At 37.5% G+C, this 18,626-nt stretch overlaps 1 protein-coding gene across 1 annotated transcript in view; it reads left to right on the top strand.

Moving 5' to 3' along the window:
* The window catches only part of LOC120540473 (nuclear pore membrane glycoprotein 210-like), a 319,549-nt gene that overhangs the window by 248,811 nt on the left and 52,112 nt on the right, over positions 1–18,626 (top strand). The window contains exons 28-31 of the mRNA XM_039771311.1: positions 14,032–14,190; positions 14,347–14,438; positions 14,526–14,700; positions 16,529–16,704. Of these exons, the coding sequence (XP_039627245.1) occupies positions 14,032–14,190; positions 14,347–14,438; positions 14,526–14,700; positions 16,529–16,704 (602 nt within the window). The remainder of the gene's footprint in view (positions 1–14,031; positions 14,191–14,346; positions 14,439–14,525; positions 14,701–16,528; positions 16,705–18,626) is intronic.

The following is an 18,626-nucleotide window of genomic DNA, read 5'->3' as shown; positions in this document are numbered from 1 at the left end:
GTGACTCACAGGTGCGTGTGGACTGTACACAGACGAAAGCGACTCAGGTAGGGAGTTGGGGGTGGGCACATAAGCGGGCAGTGCTTACTGAACGAGCGCTGTTCAACCACGTTCTTCGCTTTGAAGACGCGACGGCGCTCCTCCGGTGTTCAGTCACGGACAATTGTATGTTGGTTCGTAGCGTGCATTGTTGCAATGTTACTTTTCTTGGTGGTTTATTAAATTACGGATTTTTCAAATGTTTATTTTTTCCTCTGTGCTTAAAAATCATTTAAAAAGCGGCCTGATTATGCGGCGTATGCTACGCCGCGGGTTGGCTAGTACTGTATATTAAGGGTGGGACTCGATTAAAAAAAATTAATCTAATTAATTAGAGGCTGTGTAATAATTAATCTTGATTAATCGTATGTAATCACACATGAAAATTTGCCCCAAATCGCAAATGTTTTTTTAATTTAAAAGGGTTTTAGTGGGCGACAGAATCAAATAATAGACATGGACATGAATATTGTAAACTCAAGCTCTTTTAATTTCTGAAAAAAAAATGCATTTAAACTGCATTTCAATTCAAAACAGAAACAAAAATATCATCCCTGGCTAAAATTGGGCAGACTTAAAAATAAAGTGGTGGTTTAAGTACTTTAAGTACATGTTCAGAATGGTATTGTCTTTAAATAATAATAACAAAAATTTCAACATAAAGTGCAGTTTTTCTTCTTAAAAAAATAAGGCAGAAACATAAAAGGTAATTTGACCAGCTTCACCTTTAAACTCTGAGTAACCTGAGCCAAAATTATTTTGTACATTAAGCTAAAACAGTGTGATCATTGAACATTTTGTAATTAGATGTAATTAGAATTACTAACGGTCACGGAAGTCCAATGATCCCCAGTAAGAGCCACAAAGTCCGCTTTCTGTAATGCATCTAATTTTGTTTGCTTTTCAGTGTGCAAAAAACCATGCTTTTATCAAGGCTTCTCTCGGGTAGTCTTTTGAAATTAAATTTACCTCTGATCAGTCGTAGGAACGTGCTTCATTCCGACTCTAACATTTTTGTAGCTCTGATGTGTGCATCAATGTAATCGATGTACCAGGAAGTCATGCATTGACAAAAGTTCCCCTTTGCTTGGAATTGAAAGTGTGATTAAATGCGCTATTTTTTTTAAAGCGTTATGGAGTACATGCATCGAAGCTTCTCAGCTGTGCTTGTGCTAAGAAAAGGAAACATTTTAAAAATAACGTAACATGATTGTGAATGTAATAGTTTTGTGACCGTTATGAGTGTTGCTCTCATCAAGGATTTGATTATCATTATTTCTTCCAATCAGGTTCGTATTTGTACGATGTGTTGTGTTCAAGTTACATTCCGTGTTTGTCAATCGTTGTAAAGATAAGAGGTTTCATTCATCGATTCATTTCTTAGTGCATCAATAAACAGCTCGTCTTCCTCTTTATCTGAGACATGACACACTGCATGCACAGGTTTTTTTTTTACACTGTCTTCCTTTAGCGGGACATTGACTTTTTCCACGGTGTGCTTTGTTTCCGCAGTAGCTGCACTTATGAATATGCTTGTATGTATCACACGCTTCATATTTTTTTGCTGCCTTCTCAATTGTGTAATTCGGTTTTTGTTCAGCACTCTTTGGAACTGTTGCTTTTTGTCTGTGCACTGCGTCATTTCATATGAGCCGCTTGGTGTACATGCATCGAAGGTTCCCAGCTGTGCTGGTGCCATCTCGTCCACGGCTGTATTTAATGTTAGCTAAGACCCGGCACTTAAAAGTTTCTCTTGCAGTTTCGCTGAGTTTGTACCAAACACCACCCTGACCATTTCATCTTCCTCTGCATAAGCACAGTCCTGCACCCGTGAATATTTAGCGGCAGTGTTTCTATTGGATTGCCACTGACGGACGGCCTTATATGGGCAGGCACTAAATTACGTGGCCACGGGCATCGAGCAGAAGTCTATTATAATATATGGACGAAAAAATAGGTTCCAGTTATGACCATTACACGCAGAATTTCGAAATGAAACCTGCCCAACTTTTGTAAGTAAGCTGTAAGGAATGAGCCTGCCAAATTTCAGCCTACTACCTACACAGGAACTTGGTGAGTGAGTGAGTGAGTGAGTGAGTGAGTGAGTGAGTTCAATATCTATAACCTCAGGCAATTAGATGTAGTAAAAAGATAAGCAAGAGTTAAGTTACACATAATGTATTATTGATAATATTCATAAATAATAACAAAATGCAAAGTACATTTGAATATTGGCAACCATACAACCTGATTTAATGGTGATATGTAGTTCAGGCGGCACACAGACTTGTAGTTACTTAAAATGTCTCTAGTTAAGGCATCATTGGTGCTCAGCTTTCTTCCCAACAGGCCTTAAGCCTGGTCAATATGGCTGCCGAGCTGTGTTCTTCATTGTGTTGTCTTCATCATCAGAGGTTAGCAAGAAATGCTTCTTTCAGATGTTAGTAAGAGAGGGAGAGAGTAAGATAAAGCAAGCAAATTTATGGGTTTTCTGTCCAACCCCTACAGCCAATAGGACATCATGGTACTTAAAGGCCTCTGAGACAAGCCAATTCCAAATAGCCATACCTCAGACCAATGGGGGAAATAGAACATCTTAACACCTGCCACCAAACTATATGTTAAAGTACACCTTAGCCTACTTGCAGGGGGAGGAAAAACTTTAGGAAAAAAACACTCACACAAACTGGTTTAAGACACATTCCCAAATCCTGTCATAAAATTACAAATAGACTCAGTTGTAAACGGGGTGGCAAATATGAATGCCTCTCACCAAAGTAACACTAAATTACATTGCTTTGCCTAAATTATAAATAAAAACATACAAAACATTTATCAAGTTATATGCAAAATCTTACATCACAGCATCAGGGAAGGTACTACACACACTGTATATCCGGTCGGGATGTCCATCCATCCTCCTGAGAAGTCCAGTTTGGGTATGGCTCCTTTCTTTTCCTTGGCCAGGATGCCTGTCTGGCCTCTTGGGGCCTCTCGTCCAGGTATGGAACCATCCCCTCTCCTGGTCAGGATGCCAGTCCATCCCATGTTGCACTTACACATTTTATTAAAATTATTTTACAAAAATGAGTCGACTAAATAATATACATCATTTTCTTCTTGGTTTTTTGTATAACTAAAAATGTATAGGAGGTTCTTGGTTGTTTTGTGGATTTTACACTTGTTGGACAAAAGGCATTGGCTGCTTTACTTTGATATGTGAGCTGCAACCAAAAACCAGAGCTGCATTCCCACCTTCACTGACACCTAACTTCAGACCACTGATTCTCTATCTGATAAGACTGCATCAGTCTCAGTCAAATGATACTTGTATATCCAGGCTTGGCGATGTCTCGGTCTTATATTATTTACTACCTTGGTCAGTGAGGGAAAAATGATTATAATTCAACCTTTACCAATATTAGTGGGCAAAACTTTGCACCAAATATCAATCAAAAGATCGGGCACCCAAGAAAGCAATGGCACAATGTCCAATCCTTCCTCTATTACCCAGGGACCACAATAGCCTTGGGTAAAACAGAAGCCTGTTGTCTAAAAAATGGCCTACAACAAAAGACTACAGAAATCCTTCTACTCGAGGGAATAATCTCATGCAGGAGCCTAGTTCTATTCTTAGTTTAAAAAATCTCAGATTTGCATTTTTTGTTAGATTTTACAATTTTTTTATTTAATATTATGATGTTTGATGATGTAATTTCAGTCATTTTGTTTACCAAGGGTTCTAGCGTTCTGTCAGGGTGGTTTATAGCAATGTTGGCAATTGTCATTATGTGACCAAAATTATTGTTTTGTTACATCACATGCTATGAATACGGTGGCAATAATGGATTCCACACCACACAGAAAGAGGGTGGGGGGGGGGGCTGCTGCCAATATACTTGAATGTGGCTGTCAAAAATAGCTAAATTTGTCGTTCAATGTTACAGATTTCAGTCCAAAACAATAACAAAGCCAACAGGCAAACATGGTGGTTATATAGTGGGAAACGGGAAATGATGTCATCAAACAGGAACCAGAAGTGACATGGCCGGGGCCAGAAGTGACATCATCAGACCAAAGCAGAATTTTTCGTGATCAGTCTGTCAATGGAAAAGAGCAAGGATTAGTGTACTCTGCCATCCCCTGGTTTGGTGAGAAATTACCATCAATTGATCCTTTTAGCTGCCTCCCATGCATACGTGTGTGACATGGCACACTGCTCCAGGTAATCAAGCTTAGGATAGCGAATGAATCTTTGTCAGGTTTCATCATGGTTTCTGATAAAAGATCTCTCTGTGCCTTTTTTATTATTCTTTTTTCATAAATTGAAATCTATACATTTAAATTGTTGTGGCATCAAGACTTGATTATATGAGGCAGTTATATCATATAATTGATCTTTCGCTTTGTCTTTTTTGCTGCTTTCTGTCTGTGTATATTTACACTTGAAAAGTATCTTCATCTAATGCATAAAAAAATCTAACTTTGGATTAAATAGAATGCATTTTCTAAGCACAAGCTAAATACTTAATACTGAATATTGAACACATAATACTGAACAATTTTTAAAATATTTGATATCTCTTGTCCTAAGTATACTCTCAGAGTTCCTCCACCACCTTTTCTCAGTATCTTTGTCTGTCTAAGCTTCTCTTGCCTGGTGCATCCTCTCTCGATTGCATTTCCATAAAGCCTGCTTCTCAGTCTGTGTCATTTCAAAACTCTGTTCACTTGCTCTCTGCTTTTTGACTACCACCAGTGGCAGATGGACCCTTGTTACCTGCTGTGAAAAAATCATTTGTGTTCTTGAGAACACTTTGAATGCAAGTCGGGCTGTGCCTCATTAATATTTAGTGATCTAAAGTCACTCAATACATTGTTTGCATTGTTGTCACTAAATAACTCCTTTTTCTGTAAAAAAAAAAAAAATAATAATAATAATTGTCACAGTCCGGAATTGAACTTTGCACACCTGTCATCAACCCTACCACTGAGCCATCAAAACCAAACTGTCCAATCAGACTAAAGCTGAACTAACCAATCAGACTGTGGACAGAATAAGAAAATTGCAATTGATCTTATGAGGAACAACCCAGGAGTCTTTAAAATTTGGTTATGTCTTTATACTTCACACAGGAGTAGCTTAGGTAAACGCGATTTGTATTTTCTACTAATTAAAATGTTCTGTATTGTTCTGTATTTTATCATGGTGCCAGAGAGTGGCAACCTGTTAACATGTTGGTCAGACATGCAAGAAAGAATTTAATTGTACTCTGTAGATGTGGCAATACTACATCTACTACTGTTTACTACTAATACTACTATATTTGGAAGGAAAAAAGTACTGCACTTCAATACCAAAACATCCTCTCAACATTGTGTCAGGCTGCTTTGCTGCCAAAGGGCGTGATATCTTACTATCACAGTCAATCAATACATTTCAGAGGAGCTTGTCAGAGTAGCGGTCTGTCACCTAAAGCTTAATGGGGGCTGGGTAATGCAACAAGACAATGACCCAAAAAACAGGAGTTTATCAACAATAGAATAGCTTTCACAGAAGAACATTTGTGTTCTGAAATGACCAGGTCAGAGACTGGACCTCAGTGCAACTGAAATGCTGTGGCATGCCCAGAACTGAGCAGAGCTATTGACTCATGGAACCCTAGACATTAGATGAACTAATACAGTTTTTTAAGGAGCAATGGTGTAAAACCAAGTCTGACCAACAACTCAAGGAGATATTTGTTGGAGGCTGCTACTTTTTCCAGCATGGAAAGTGAATGTAACATGTCCAGTATTGAATATGTGTTATTAGTTTAATCAGATTTTGTTTGTTTATTATTGTGACTTAGATCAGAACCTATGTGTATAAATAAATAATTCAGAACTCCAGATAATTGACATTTTGCTTGCAACAGTGTATGTATTACAAGGATGTTTTGAAGATAATAAAGATAAAAAAGCAGACAGAAAAATACCATTTTGGAATGAGGTTTGTTATGTTGTGTTTTATGAGCCGTATCTGTTTTATTTCACTAACATAAAAGCAGCAGGTTAACATCAGTTTCTTTATGAGTATTGTTTAAGATGCTTGATTGTTTTGAAGCTCATGTTTGCTAGGCTTCATTTAAACAAACAGCTGAAAATGCTTAGTAACCCAACTATTAAGTTAGGTTTCTTGTTGTTTTTAACATATTTGTCCAGGTGTGACACACTTCCCTTATGCTAGAAGAATTTAGGTCTTTTTGAAACTTTCGCTCTATATCCAGCAGGGGGCGCACGTTCCCTAGAAATAGGGAGAGAGAGAGAGAGAAAGCGCAGAAGGCATATTGTCCTAAGTGTGGGCAGGAGCAATGTCTTCCTTCCATCTGTAGGTGATCTCTAAGGTTCAGTTCAGTTGTAAAGAGCATTATGCTTTTCTCAGGTTCCAAAATAAGGACATACATTTGCCAAACATGGAATTTGTTCACATGGAAAACTCTAAATAAATGACAGTGGCCCCTGGATATTTATTGATAATCACCAAACAGGGCATATCTGCACTTTTAAATAGCTTGCCTGAGTTGACTTCCACTTGTTTCTTTTTATCTCCCTGTCAGTGTTTCTCTGTCAGCTGATTTGTGTAATTTCAGCTATATTTATTTATGGCTTCAGTTACCCATTTTTAATAAAATAATGAGTTTGAAATAAACCTCACAGATCAAAGTGGTACATTTCAAACATTGGGCTACACACTCATACACAGCTATATTCCATGGCCACTTTATTCTTGGCCCTCCAAACAGCCAAGCATGTTACTTCTCCTTATCAATATATACAGTATATAGCTTGCAGGCAAGGAATTCAGGTGCAGGGAGTTTTTGGAGAAGTTTGACCAAACTATAAGAGTTTTTATATGACTGTGTTGTAATTGATGTTACCAGATGTGTTGGTTCCAGCATCTCAGAAACAGCTGTCCACCTGGGATTTTAACAACCATTGGAGTTTGCAGAGAATGCTGTAATAAAGAAAAACATCCAGTGAACAGCAGTTATAATACACATTGTTAATGAGAGAGATTACAGAGGATTAGCCAGCATCAGAGGGATGTGATAACAATAGTGTTGTACTTACATGATTTGATAGTGGGCAGAAAATTATTGTCTATGAAGAAATAATCAATTCTTGAGTATCACTGATGTAGTTGTAAGAAGAAGGAACGTGCTCTTAGGTTACGATTTAAAATCCTCCATGATTCTGATAAGTTATGATCCATTACAAACAATGTAATTATTTTTGCAGTATTAGATGTTACAGCCACATGTCTGAATTTAAAACACAATTATAATTTTATGAGTGTTCAAATTAGGAATAGATGCCAATACATTTTGGATGAAATCTCTATCTGTTAGGTGCATAGATATTTATCAAAATCACTTTAGTATTAAATAAATTGCCTATCACCATAACATATCACACTTCAGGATCAGATATTACATAAAAAAAATAAAACATTTGGCCAATCCACTTTCTTTGCAACTGATACTGGTCCTTATTTGTCTCCTGTAAAAATACTATATTGGCTTTTAGACCTTTTAGGTGAAAGAATACTTTCTCTTTAATTCATGATTGAGACCTTTGACATTCCAGCTCACAAAGTTTGGTCATGGAGGCACTGCTTCTGAACTTTTGTTGACATTATGTAGTATTAAGTTAAGGTAGTACATTGACATATGATAATTTTGACATAGGTTTAATATTATTGCCAGGTGTTATGGCTATAGAACCTATTGTTAGGTTGGCACTTAACAGTTATTGGGAGAAAAGGATAAAAGAAATAGCATTGCTGTCTTTCTGTCCCTGCCCCCATCTTGCCTCCCCACTTTACGAAGTCCTGGTCCTCTGGCATGCAAAGAGACAGAGCACATCCAGAACAAAATGAACCCCCAGCAACATTGTAGAAAACATTAAAATTGAGATATCTTCTGAAAGTAGTCCAAATACAACAAATCTAAGATATGATCTTAAACAGGCCCAATACAATAAACCTAGGGAATGATGTTAAACAGTTTCCATGGAGACTGAGATAGCATATGATGTACAGTCATGATACAATATCAGGCTGCTTTGTGGTTACCAATATGTATATATAATTGAAGTTTAACCAAAAAAAAAAAAAGTGGCCAAAAAGGAAATAAATATATAGTTACGGCAAATGTTGTATTACAGATTGATCTTGTTGTGAGTTACAAGCAGAATCTTCTTTGCCTTGCCAGAAAACGGTATGACTCATGTTCGTGGTTTCAAAAGGATTTCGGGATCAGTCTTTTAGCTCTTTTGCCACTTCATCTGGAGAGGTAAAAATGTAAAACTTATTATTAATAAACACTTTCAGTTTGGCAGCGTACAAGAGGATGTATCTGATTTAAGCTCTGTGTAGGAGCTGTTTAATGCTGTAGAATGTGGTGTGTTTAGCAGCTGTTTCAGGAGAGTAATCCGGGAAAATACAAATGCAGTTATTTTCAAATGTAATCTCCTGTTTCAGTCTAAGAAGACATCAACTTTTCTTTAACCTGTAGTTTGTCGAAATGGACAATTAGGTTACTCAGTTTTGAGGCATTCAATCCACGTATATGGTAGGCTACTGAGATCTCAGTGTCCAATTTCATATCCTCTCCAGTTATTTTCAGCTATGCATTTCAATGTGTTTAGACTTTCACATTTTTCAGGAATACTGTCAATCATAGAGCTTAAATCACTATGGCCTACACAATCATCTTGTAGCCGGAATCTTAATCTCCTGTCATTAGCTAATAAGCACTGTACAGAATTCATATCTGAATAAACTGATTATTTTCTTGAGATAAATGCGTCCTCAGAGGTCTGTGCAGGAATACAATGGGAAATAAAATGGAAATGCATTTTTAAGAGGATAGATTATTTCATGTTTCTCACAAAAATAAATTGGAAATTAAGATGGCGTCTCCTAGTTAATCACCAAAATTACAAAAATAGATCTAGAACACACCAGGGGCCTCATGTATAACGCCGTGCGTAGAATTCACACTATAACATGGCATACGGACAAAAAATAAATGTGCTTACGCACAAAAAAATCCAGATGCATAAATCTGTGCATACTCCAACTTCCATGTTCTTCTGTTACATAAATCCTGGTCAGCGTGAAAAGTAACGCACGTGCACACGCCTGCTGTCCCGCCCCAACTTCTCCCAGAATTACGCCTCTTTGAATATGCAAATCAATATTAATAGCCCTTAAGCTCAGCATTCTGTAAAAAGGCAATGGCAAAAGCATGAGGGAAAATAGAAGAATTTCAGTGAATACCAAGTGAAAGCAAGGAAAAACATACTATTTGTTGATTTAAATAGTGGTAAAAACAACAAAAGGAAGATGATCGAGTGACTTAGACTTTCTGAGAAACTCGAAAGCTCAAGTTCACAAAGTCGCACAGTGCCCGAAATCAAAAAGAAGTTGTCAGATATCAAAGTCGCGGTCAAAAGGCAGTCATGGAAGCTTACTAGGTTACAGAGAAAAGAAAAAAAAATAGGCACACAGTGGGGAAAAAAGTTCGAAATGTCAACTTTAATCTTGAAATTTCCACTTTAATCATATACTTTATTTTGTCATTAAAAGTAGAACATTGTACATCTTGAAATTGTTTAATTTACTAGTTTCTCAAATCCCATCGTAACTAAAGTAGTACGTTAAATGTTTTGTTTTGTATGTATTCTTTTATGTGCTCTATGTGTGTGAATCACTACGTGCTTCTTAAACAGGCTTTCTGTTCCTCTGACAGGGCACAGAATCCATTACATTCGTGATATTACAGCTCTCTGAATAATTAAAATACTGAGATGTATATTTGATATCATTTTCATGATGATAGGAGTTAAAGCATGTATTAAACATGGGAACACAGTGACGCAGTGATAGTGATGAGCTGGCGCCCTGTTCAGAGATTGTTCCTGCCTCCCGCAAGATGCTTACTGCGCTGTGTGCGACCTTCTATGAAATAATTTATTGCAGCAGTACTGTCTTTCAAATGTACCAACCCCCAATTCCTGTCCTTCCTTTTCTTTCTCCAAGTGACCATTCGCCACACAATCAGCTCTGTAATACTGTAGATGTTAAGCAAAACATACAATCGGTGAAATAGCAGATGCTGTAAATGTACACTTTTCTGAGATGTTTGTGAATAAGTGGATAACCTTCTAGCAGTGACAGGGACTAACTACTAAGGAAGTACTGAGTAATTTGCAAATGGTAGAGAAAGAAGTACTGTTCAGATTAAACTGTCTGAAATCAAACAAATCACCAGGATCAGATAATATTTTTCCTCGAGTGCTTAAGCAGGTTAGTGAGTACATACAGGTGTTAACAAAAAAGACATTCCGGTTATAATTATTACAATAGCTTTATTAACTCGAATGTCACAATGGCACAGTGCACTTAAGTGCAATCTTGTATGTGCTCAAATTGCCGGCCTTGTGTACTGTAAAACTAGTTTTGCCCACCACTTGATGCATATTTTTAGGGAGTCACTGTGCATTGAGGAAAATCGAAAGGACTGGAAAAGGGCAAATATTATCCTGTTATATAAAAAGTGTTTTAGGGCAGATCTGAGGAACTATAGGCCAGTAAGCTTCACGTGCATCACAGCTTCACTAATGGAAGGAATTATTAAGGAAAAGATTGAACAACACATGGCATGAACAAGAGTTTTTTAACAGCATGGTTCAGATGAAGGAAATCATGTTTTACTAACATGCTGGAATTCTATGAGGAGGCAACAAAAGGATATGATCAGGGTGGTGCATATGATATTATCTTGACTTTCAGAAACCATTTGATAAGGTGCCAACCTCATGAGAGGTTGGGCATCAACTAAAAGAACTTGGGAGTTCAAAGTGTAGTGTGTAGATGGGTGCAAAATTGGCTCAAACACGTGAAGCAGAGGGATGTGGTGTGAGGATGTTCATCAGAATTGAGTGAAGAATGGTGTCCCTCAAGGATCAGTTCTAGGGCTGCTGCTTATCTTTAATAATACATAAATGATTTGGATAGGAATATAAGTAAAAAAACTGGTTAAGTTAGCAGATGATTCCAGGCTAGGTGGATTGGCAGATAATTTAGAATTCATTGAATCATTACAGCTTTGTGCCAGATGAACTTAATGTAAATATTACACATAGAAAGTACAAATGTTAGGTTTAAATACATACTGGAAAGTCTGAGAATTGAAATACATCTTATGAGAAGGATTTAGTAGTTGTGGTTGGCTCGTCACTATCAACTTCAAGCAAGTGTCCAGACATTAGGGAGGCCAAGAGAATGTTAAGTTATATAGCACAATGAGTAGAGTACAAGTTCAAGGAGGTTATGCTAAAAATTTATAACACACTAGTGTGGTCTGCAGTACAAAAAGGACATAGCAGTGCTAGAAAAAGTTCAGATAAGAACAACTGGGCTTGATCATGGAAAGCAGGGGATGAGTCATGAGGAAGGATTAAAAAGATGAGCCTTTTCAATTTAAGGAGATTAAGAGATGACATGATTGAAGTTTTAAAATACGAAAGGAATTAGTACAGTGAATCAAGACTGTTACTTTAAAATGAGTTCAACAAGAAAACAGTTAACACAGAAATGTGTAAATTTCATGCAAATATTACAATTGTTTTTCTTTACCCAGTAAACCACAGACATGTGGAGTAAGTAGTGTGGTAGACTTTGGGGACCTTCAGAACTCAACTTGATGGTTTTTGGAGGAATTAAGTGGATAGCATTGGCGAGCTTTGTTGAGCTGAATGGCCTGTTCTCGTCTAAATCATTCAAATGCTCTAATAACTTTTGTCATTGTGTAAGACCTGCAGACATTTCTTGTTTTTTGTCACGGTTCAGCCTTGTGCAGTATCTACAAAGCAGAGGTGATGAGAGACAGAGAATAAAGCAGCTTGCAGAAGCTTAAGAGAGTTGGGGGGACTGGGCAGTATCTGCACATTGTGCGTTTCTATGCAGTATACTTAAATTCAGTCTTGGAAGCACTCAGGGAATGTTGAATTTTACAATAAGTCATTTTGACCCCTAATTGATCTAATTGGCTGACATTGTTTTCTTCTCTTATTATGCATTTGGAAAAAGTGCAATAGTCTGAGATGTACATTTGTAATAAATTAAGCAGTATTTGTATTTCAGTTAAAAGTTTTATGGGAAAATAGATAAATTGTTTATTAACGAAACAGGTATTATAAATTAATGAGACTTTTTGATACGATCTCTACATTCTTCTTTATCACTGCCTGTCGTAAGGTTTCCCTCAACTTACTTTGGATGGTAGGTCTGTGTGATGTGTTTCACTTCACAAAAAATGTCATTTCCAGCTATTGTATAATTTTAAATGTTTTCCATGGACGTTTATGTATGGAGATTCCCTTCCGAAAGTAATGGGTCTACTTCCAGCATTTGACTTTAGTCACCATCACAAGGCCAGAGCTTGTGAAAATGATGCATCAGACAGACACACATATCAAGGCACAGCAGAAGGAATATGAAGTGCTAGTTATCTTAGAAAGTATGAGAGGAAGAAAGGGAGAAAGGAACATGTAGTATATCCTATAGTTTGAATAACAGATATAGGTTTTGCGGAACAGATCATTGTTCACTTCTGAGTACCATACACATCCTGCCTCTTTGACGTTCATAGGTGCTTTGGTTTGCTATCAGATCTATCCAGAGATGAGTCTGCAATTACAATGTTCAGAATGCATATTGTTCAAGATGTCCCTTAGTCTGTGAAAGTTTACAGTTTTGTCACCTTATCCTATTTAACAGTACTGTTAGATTAAATATACGAGACTAACTAAACATTGGCTTCTAAATGTTGGCTGAAGGAAAAAAAAAAAGCAGGCTGTAAAAGGACCCTACAGCAGCTCAGCAACTCACAATTATTATTCTCTAGAGAGCAGAGGTTGGGGGTGTGGGCAACTGGCTTTCTTCTAAAACAACTTTTGCATCAATCAATTAATCAATTGCATTAAAGTCGATGGTTTTTCAGAGAAGACATTGTGTGATATTTAAAGTATTCCATAAAGGGCAGTGCTCAAAGTATCTAAAGCAATATGCAATCATTTTTTAGCAGTGGTAAGATAATCGTATGAATAAAATTTGAGGATAATGATAGTGTGATAGATGGCCAGCAGGCAGCTCAATCCTGTCGGGACGTCCAAGAATGGGAAAAATCGAGAAGGGCAGCCTTTCCAGGACACTAGGTGGCAGCTCCCCTGGATGGTAACTGTACCCCGGTTTTCCTCAGGGCATCATGGAACACTGAGTCCATTTTCCCAGCCCTGTTGGGTGCAGTGAGTGCTGCCAGAGGGAGCTAATAAAAGACCTGGGGACTCCTATTTTCCCTACAACCTGGAAGTACTTCAGAGTCACGAGAACAGAACCCCACAGTACTTTGGGGATGCTTGAGAACTGATGATGTGGCATTTGACCCAGAGAAAGAGAAGGAGCACTTCTGGGTCATGGACTGTTTAAAGGACTGGTGAAGACCCAGCAGGGAGAGCCAGAGTTGGGAGGTTGGGTGACGAAGCTGCTGGAAGTTTATTGTTTATTTGTATGATTATTGATTATTGTACAATTATTAATTGTGGCAAGTGTGGTGTTTTGTGCACTTTATTTAAGAAAATTATTAAAATTAATACTTAGTGCTTTTAAAAGTGTGTCTTGGATGTCTGTCTGTTGGGTTGCACGGGACAACAGCGACCCCTAGCGTCCACAATAGTTTAAAGTCAAGAACATCTTGCCTCTCTATTCAACACCTAACAGGATAATGCAGATGCCAGAAGTATTTGATGTTAAAATGTTTCTTCTTAACTGCTAATTGCTGTAGGGAGGAGTCAGTCAGTTGAATGATGAGTAGAACTGTTTTTTATTTATAATGTAGAACCTTTGTTCACTTGTATTGTTGCTGAATATTTTTGTTAATCTAGGCTATGTTACAACTTCCTCTGGAAAATAATTTTGTAGTGATTGCATACGGCAAAGCTGAGGGAAGAACAGGTTTAAAAGTTATCGTCAAAGCAACTCAGCCTGCAGCTGGTCACCTAGAAGGCAACCTAAAAGAACTTTCAGACGAAATTCAGATTCAGGTATAACACAGCATTTAATACATGTATTACAGTAAGTGGAAGAAAAATGTGCTTTACTAGTTCCATTAGAACACGTATTTTAGATTGTTTTTGTTGTTGGCTTTTTTGCTTATACTTCCAGATTGTAAATTGCACTAACTTGCATTCTAATTATAGGTTTTTGAAAAGCCATATTTATTAAATCCTCAGATGGAGCCAGAGGAAATACTTATGTCACCAAACTCCTTTTTAAGATTTGAAACAAATCGGTAAGATTAAAAGTAGTTCCCAGTTTATAATTTGTGAAAGGTTGTATCTACTATCAAAATATTTTCTTCTTCTCTATCACCCCACAGCGATGCAGTTGCTACCATCAGATACAAACCACTAGGCTGTCCAAACAAGACTCCTTTAGTTCAAGTGGATGAGAAAGGCATAATTACATCCAATTCCCTCACTGGTATGTCCAGCTTAGAAGTAAACTCCCAGGAATCATTTGGTGTGAGTCAAAGCATTATCATCGCTGTCAAGGTAAGTATATTAAGGTTTTGATTTTCCTCATTTTTTGTAGGGAAGAACTTTAAATTGAGTGATGCTGTGTATACAGGCACCCAATCATGTGATTGATTCCTTTCACTCCTATATTTATGACACTGTGCTGGTCTAGACCTGCCTAGACGGTAAATGATCTACATGAAGAACAAGTAAGATACAGTACAACAAGCTTACTTGGTTATGTGCAACATGGGAGGTATTAATCTATCTAGTTCAGAGCAAGGTCCATACAGTATTAAAAACACAGCATGGCGGCATGGCTCTACCTAACTTCCAGTTTTATTACTGGGCGGCAAATATACAGTCGATAAGAACCTGGACACAAATAGAAGAACATATACAGGCATGGACCGCAATAGAAGTAAAATCCTGCAGTACTTCTTTATATTCCCTGCTCTGCGCTCCAATAAACACACGTTATCGGCAATACACTAATAACCCAGTTGTGCTCCACTCACTTAGAATCTGAAACCAATGTAGAAAGCATTTTAAGACGGAGAAGCTTCTTTCTGTGGCACCCCTGCAAAAGAACCACCTCTTTCAACCTTCACAAACATATGCAGTTTTTAATATCTGGAAAAAATTTGGAATTAACTTGCTTAGAGATCTTTATATAGACAACGTCTTTGCATCCTATGAACAATTACATTCCAAATTTAACATTCCAACTACAAATTTCTTTCACTATCTTCAAATCAGGAACTTTGTTAAACAGAACCTTCCAGATTTTCCTCATCTTGCACCCTCATCCACGCTGGAAAAATTATTGCTCAATTTTGAGGAATTAGACTCCATCTCTACAATATATAAAATCATTTTACAATCCCTTCCTTTCAAAGATCCAAGAGGACACTGGGAAAATGACCTCTCAATTAATATATCAGAAAAGGAGTGGAAAGTAGCAATGCAGAGAATTCACTCGAGCTCCATATGCGCAAAGCATACAATTATACAACTCAAAATTATATATCGAGCACATCTGTCTCGACTAAAACTCTCCAAAATGTTTCCAGGGCATGATCCAACCTGCGAACGTTGCAACCAAGCCCCAGCCTCACTGGGTCACATGTTTTGGTCCTGCACCAAATTAACATCATTCTGGACCAAAATTTTTAATTACCTCTCAGACAGCCTTGGACTCACAATCCCTCCTAACCCATTAACAGCTGTGTTTGGGGTTCTTCCAGAGGGTCTTAAAGTGGAGAAAGACAAACAAATTGTGATTGCATTCACTACACTGTTGGCACGCAGACTTATTCTGATAAACTGGAAGAACCCAAACTCTCCTCTTTTAAGTCAGTGGGAAACTGATGTGTTATATTATTTGAAATTGGAAAAAATCAAATACTCAGTTAGAGGATCTGTACAGACTTTTTTCAAAACATGGCAGGATCTAATCAGTAATATTTTAAAATAAGTTTATAAAGAACAGAGAATTTATTAATTTAGGTATTTTTACAAGCCTTAAATTTTACACCGTTTGGCTTGCTCTCTCTCTCAAGGGTGGGGATCAATCTGTTCTTAGCATAATTCTTTTTTTGTAAAAACTTGATTGCTATGTATTGATTGTAATAAAATTAATAAATAAAAATTTAAAAAAAAAAAAACAGCATGGAGCCTAACAGTTTATGATTAGTTCCATATGACTGAAAAGACCTTCAGTAAATGTGCATACATTTTTGCACTGCCAATGTACTGTAACTAATTTTCAGTTTATTTGAAGGAAAAAGTCTAAACTGTATTTTGAAAGTTATTCAGAAGCTGAAGTGCTTTGTCTTTGCTGATTTTGCTTTGTGATTTCTAGGTGTCTCCTGTTTCCTATATGAGGATTAGCACAAGTCCTACTCTTTACACTTTCAACAAAGAGCTGTTGTCTGCCATTCCACTTGGAGCCACACTTACCTTGACGGCTCATGTCCATGACAATACCGGGGACAGCTTCCATGCACACAATTCAATGCTAACCTTTGCTACTAACAGGTAAATACAGGTTAACTAGTATTACGACTGTCCAGTTCCTAGAAAATTATCAATACATTAATGACCCCACAATCATCCCAGCTTTAACGAACCTACTTCTCTTTCAAATGGCCAGAAATGCATTTTTTCACTGTGATTTTCATAAGCTGTTAGTACTGCAGGTAAGTGGTGCTTCGCAAGATTTGTGGCTGAATTATTATTTTATTATTAAACATCCAAAGGATCCAGTTGTGTGTTATACACAAGCAAAGGTGAATGCACAAATTTCTTTTCTTACAGAACGCTAAACAAACTGTAGGCAACCTTTCTTTCTCCACACTGCTTTATCACAGTGGATGTGTGTTGAGTTGTCCTGGGAAAGCCTGTCTTCATCCAATTTTTCATATTTGTTAGGAGATTTCTTTATTTAATTGTCTGTCATGAATATCCTAATTCAAATATATATTTAATTCTTAAATAATGCAATTGAATTTAGAGCAAGATGATTTTTTTTTAATACTATACGAAATAAAGAAGTAAAACAAAGCATACAAAGTGGTCAGTTTGTCATAGTCTGTAAAGCAGACCTTGGGGTCTCATGTATAAACGGTGCGTTCGCACAGAAATGTTGCGTAAGAACTTTTCCACGTTCAAATTGCGATGTATAAAACCTACCCTTGGCCTAAAGCCACGCACTTTTCCACGGTACCTCAAACCTTGTTGTACGCAAATTCTCCGCTCAGTTTTGCAGACTGGCGGCACCCATCATCAACGCAATGCTACTGTTCCAGTGTGGTTACACCTTATTTTCCTGACGCGGCTTTATAAATACACTGAAACTAACCGCATATTGTTTATTAGTGTAACGCATCTGATTGTAATTAACCTGTAACAATATAATGGTCCAGGGAACAGCCATAATATTCCAAATACCATAACTGCTTTAGCGTTGTTACTCTCACTGCACCGTCTTCTTCTTCTTCTTTCAGCTCCTCCCGTTAGGAGTTGCCACAGCGGATCATCTTTTTCCATATTACTCTCACTGCACCACTCGGAGTATTTATATCACTGTATCTGAGTATAAATTACAGCAGCAGCTGATCAGAAAGAGAATTATCGGTATACAGCTTCAAGCACACGCTGCCTCAGCCACGGCAAAACGTTTCAAAGCCTTACCTGTATGGACGCATATTTACATATGATATCGATATCATTTTTAAGGTGAAATGCAGCAAAATATGTTTATAATATTATACAGATAAAACTTTAACTTCATTTAAATAATCTACTGTATATTCTTCACTGGGAGTGTCGTGAAGGACAGAATAATTAAACATGTACTACGAAGATATTTCAATGTTCCTTAAACGTTTTGAAGAATCGGCGCTCTAAGTTTACAGATGGCTTAACTTCTATTACAGAGTTGATTGTGTGGTGATTGGGTATTAGGGGAAAGAAAAGCAAGGACTGCAGTGGTGGCTACGCCAATATATATTGAATATACAACAAAAAGAGAAAACAACAACACAGCTAAAAACGCAGCGACAAATTTCGGCAAAAGTTAAATGCTTGTGTCATGAGCACGAGGCGGCTAGGCAGTGTCTGCAACGGACGTGGCCATCCACCGTGCATAAGCTACCTTACTGACATTGGCGGGCGAGGGAGCCATTGATTCTTCCTCTGCCCAGTGCCACCACAAGCCTAGAGCCGCCTATGAGTACTGCTGCAATAAATTATTTCATTGAAGGTCGCACACAATCACTGCGCCGTGAAAGCCATGTTTAATAACGTGCTTTAACTCCTATCATCATAAAAATGATATCACGTATACATCTCAGTATTTTAGTTATTCAGAGAGCTGTAATATCACGAATGTAATGGATTCTGTGTCCTGTCGGAGGAAGAGAGCCGGTTTAAGAAGCAAGTAGTAATTCGCACACACA

This window comes from Polypterus senegalus, chromosome 12 (genome assembly GCF_016835505.1).
Source record: "Polypterus senegalus isolate Bchr_013 chromosome 12, ASM1683550v1, whole genome shotgun sequence".
NCBI classification, from domain to species: domain Eukaryota; kingdom Metazoa; phylum Chordata; class Cladistia; order Polypteriformes; family Polypteridae; genus Polypterus; species Polypterus senegalus.
This window is presented reverse-complemented; position numbering and strand designations above follow the sequence as displayed.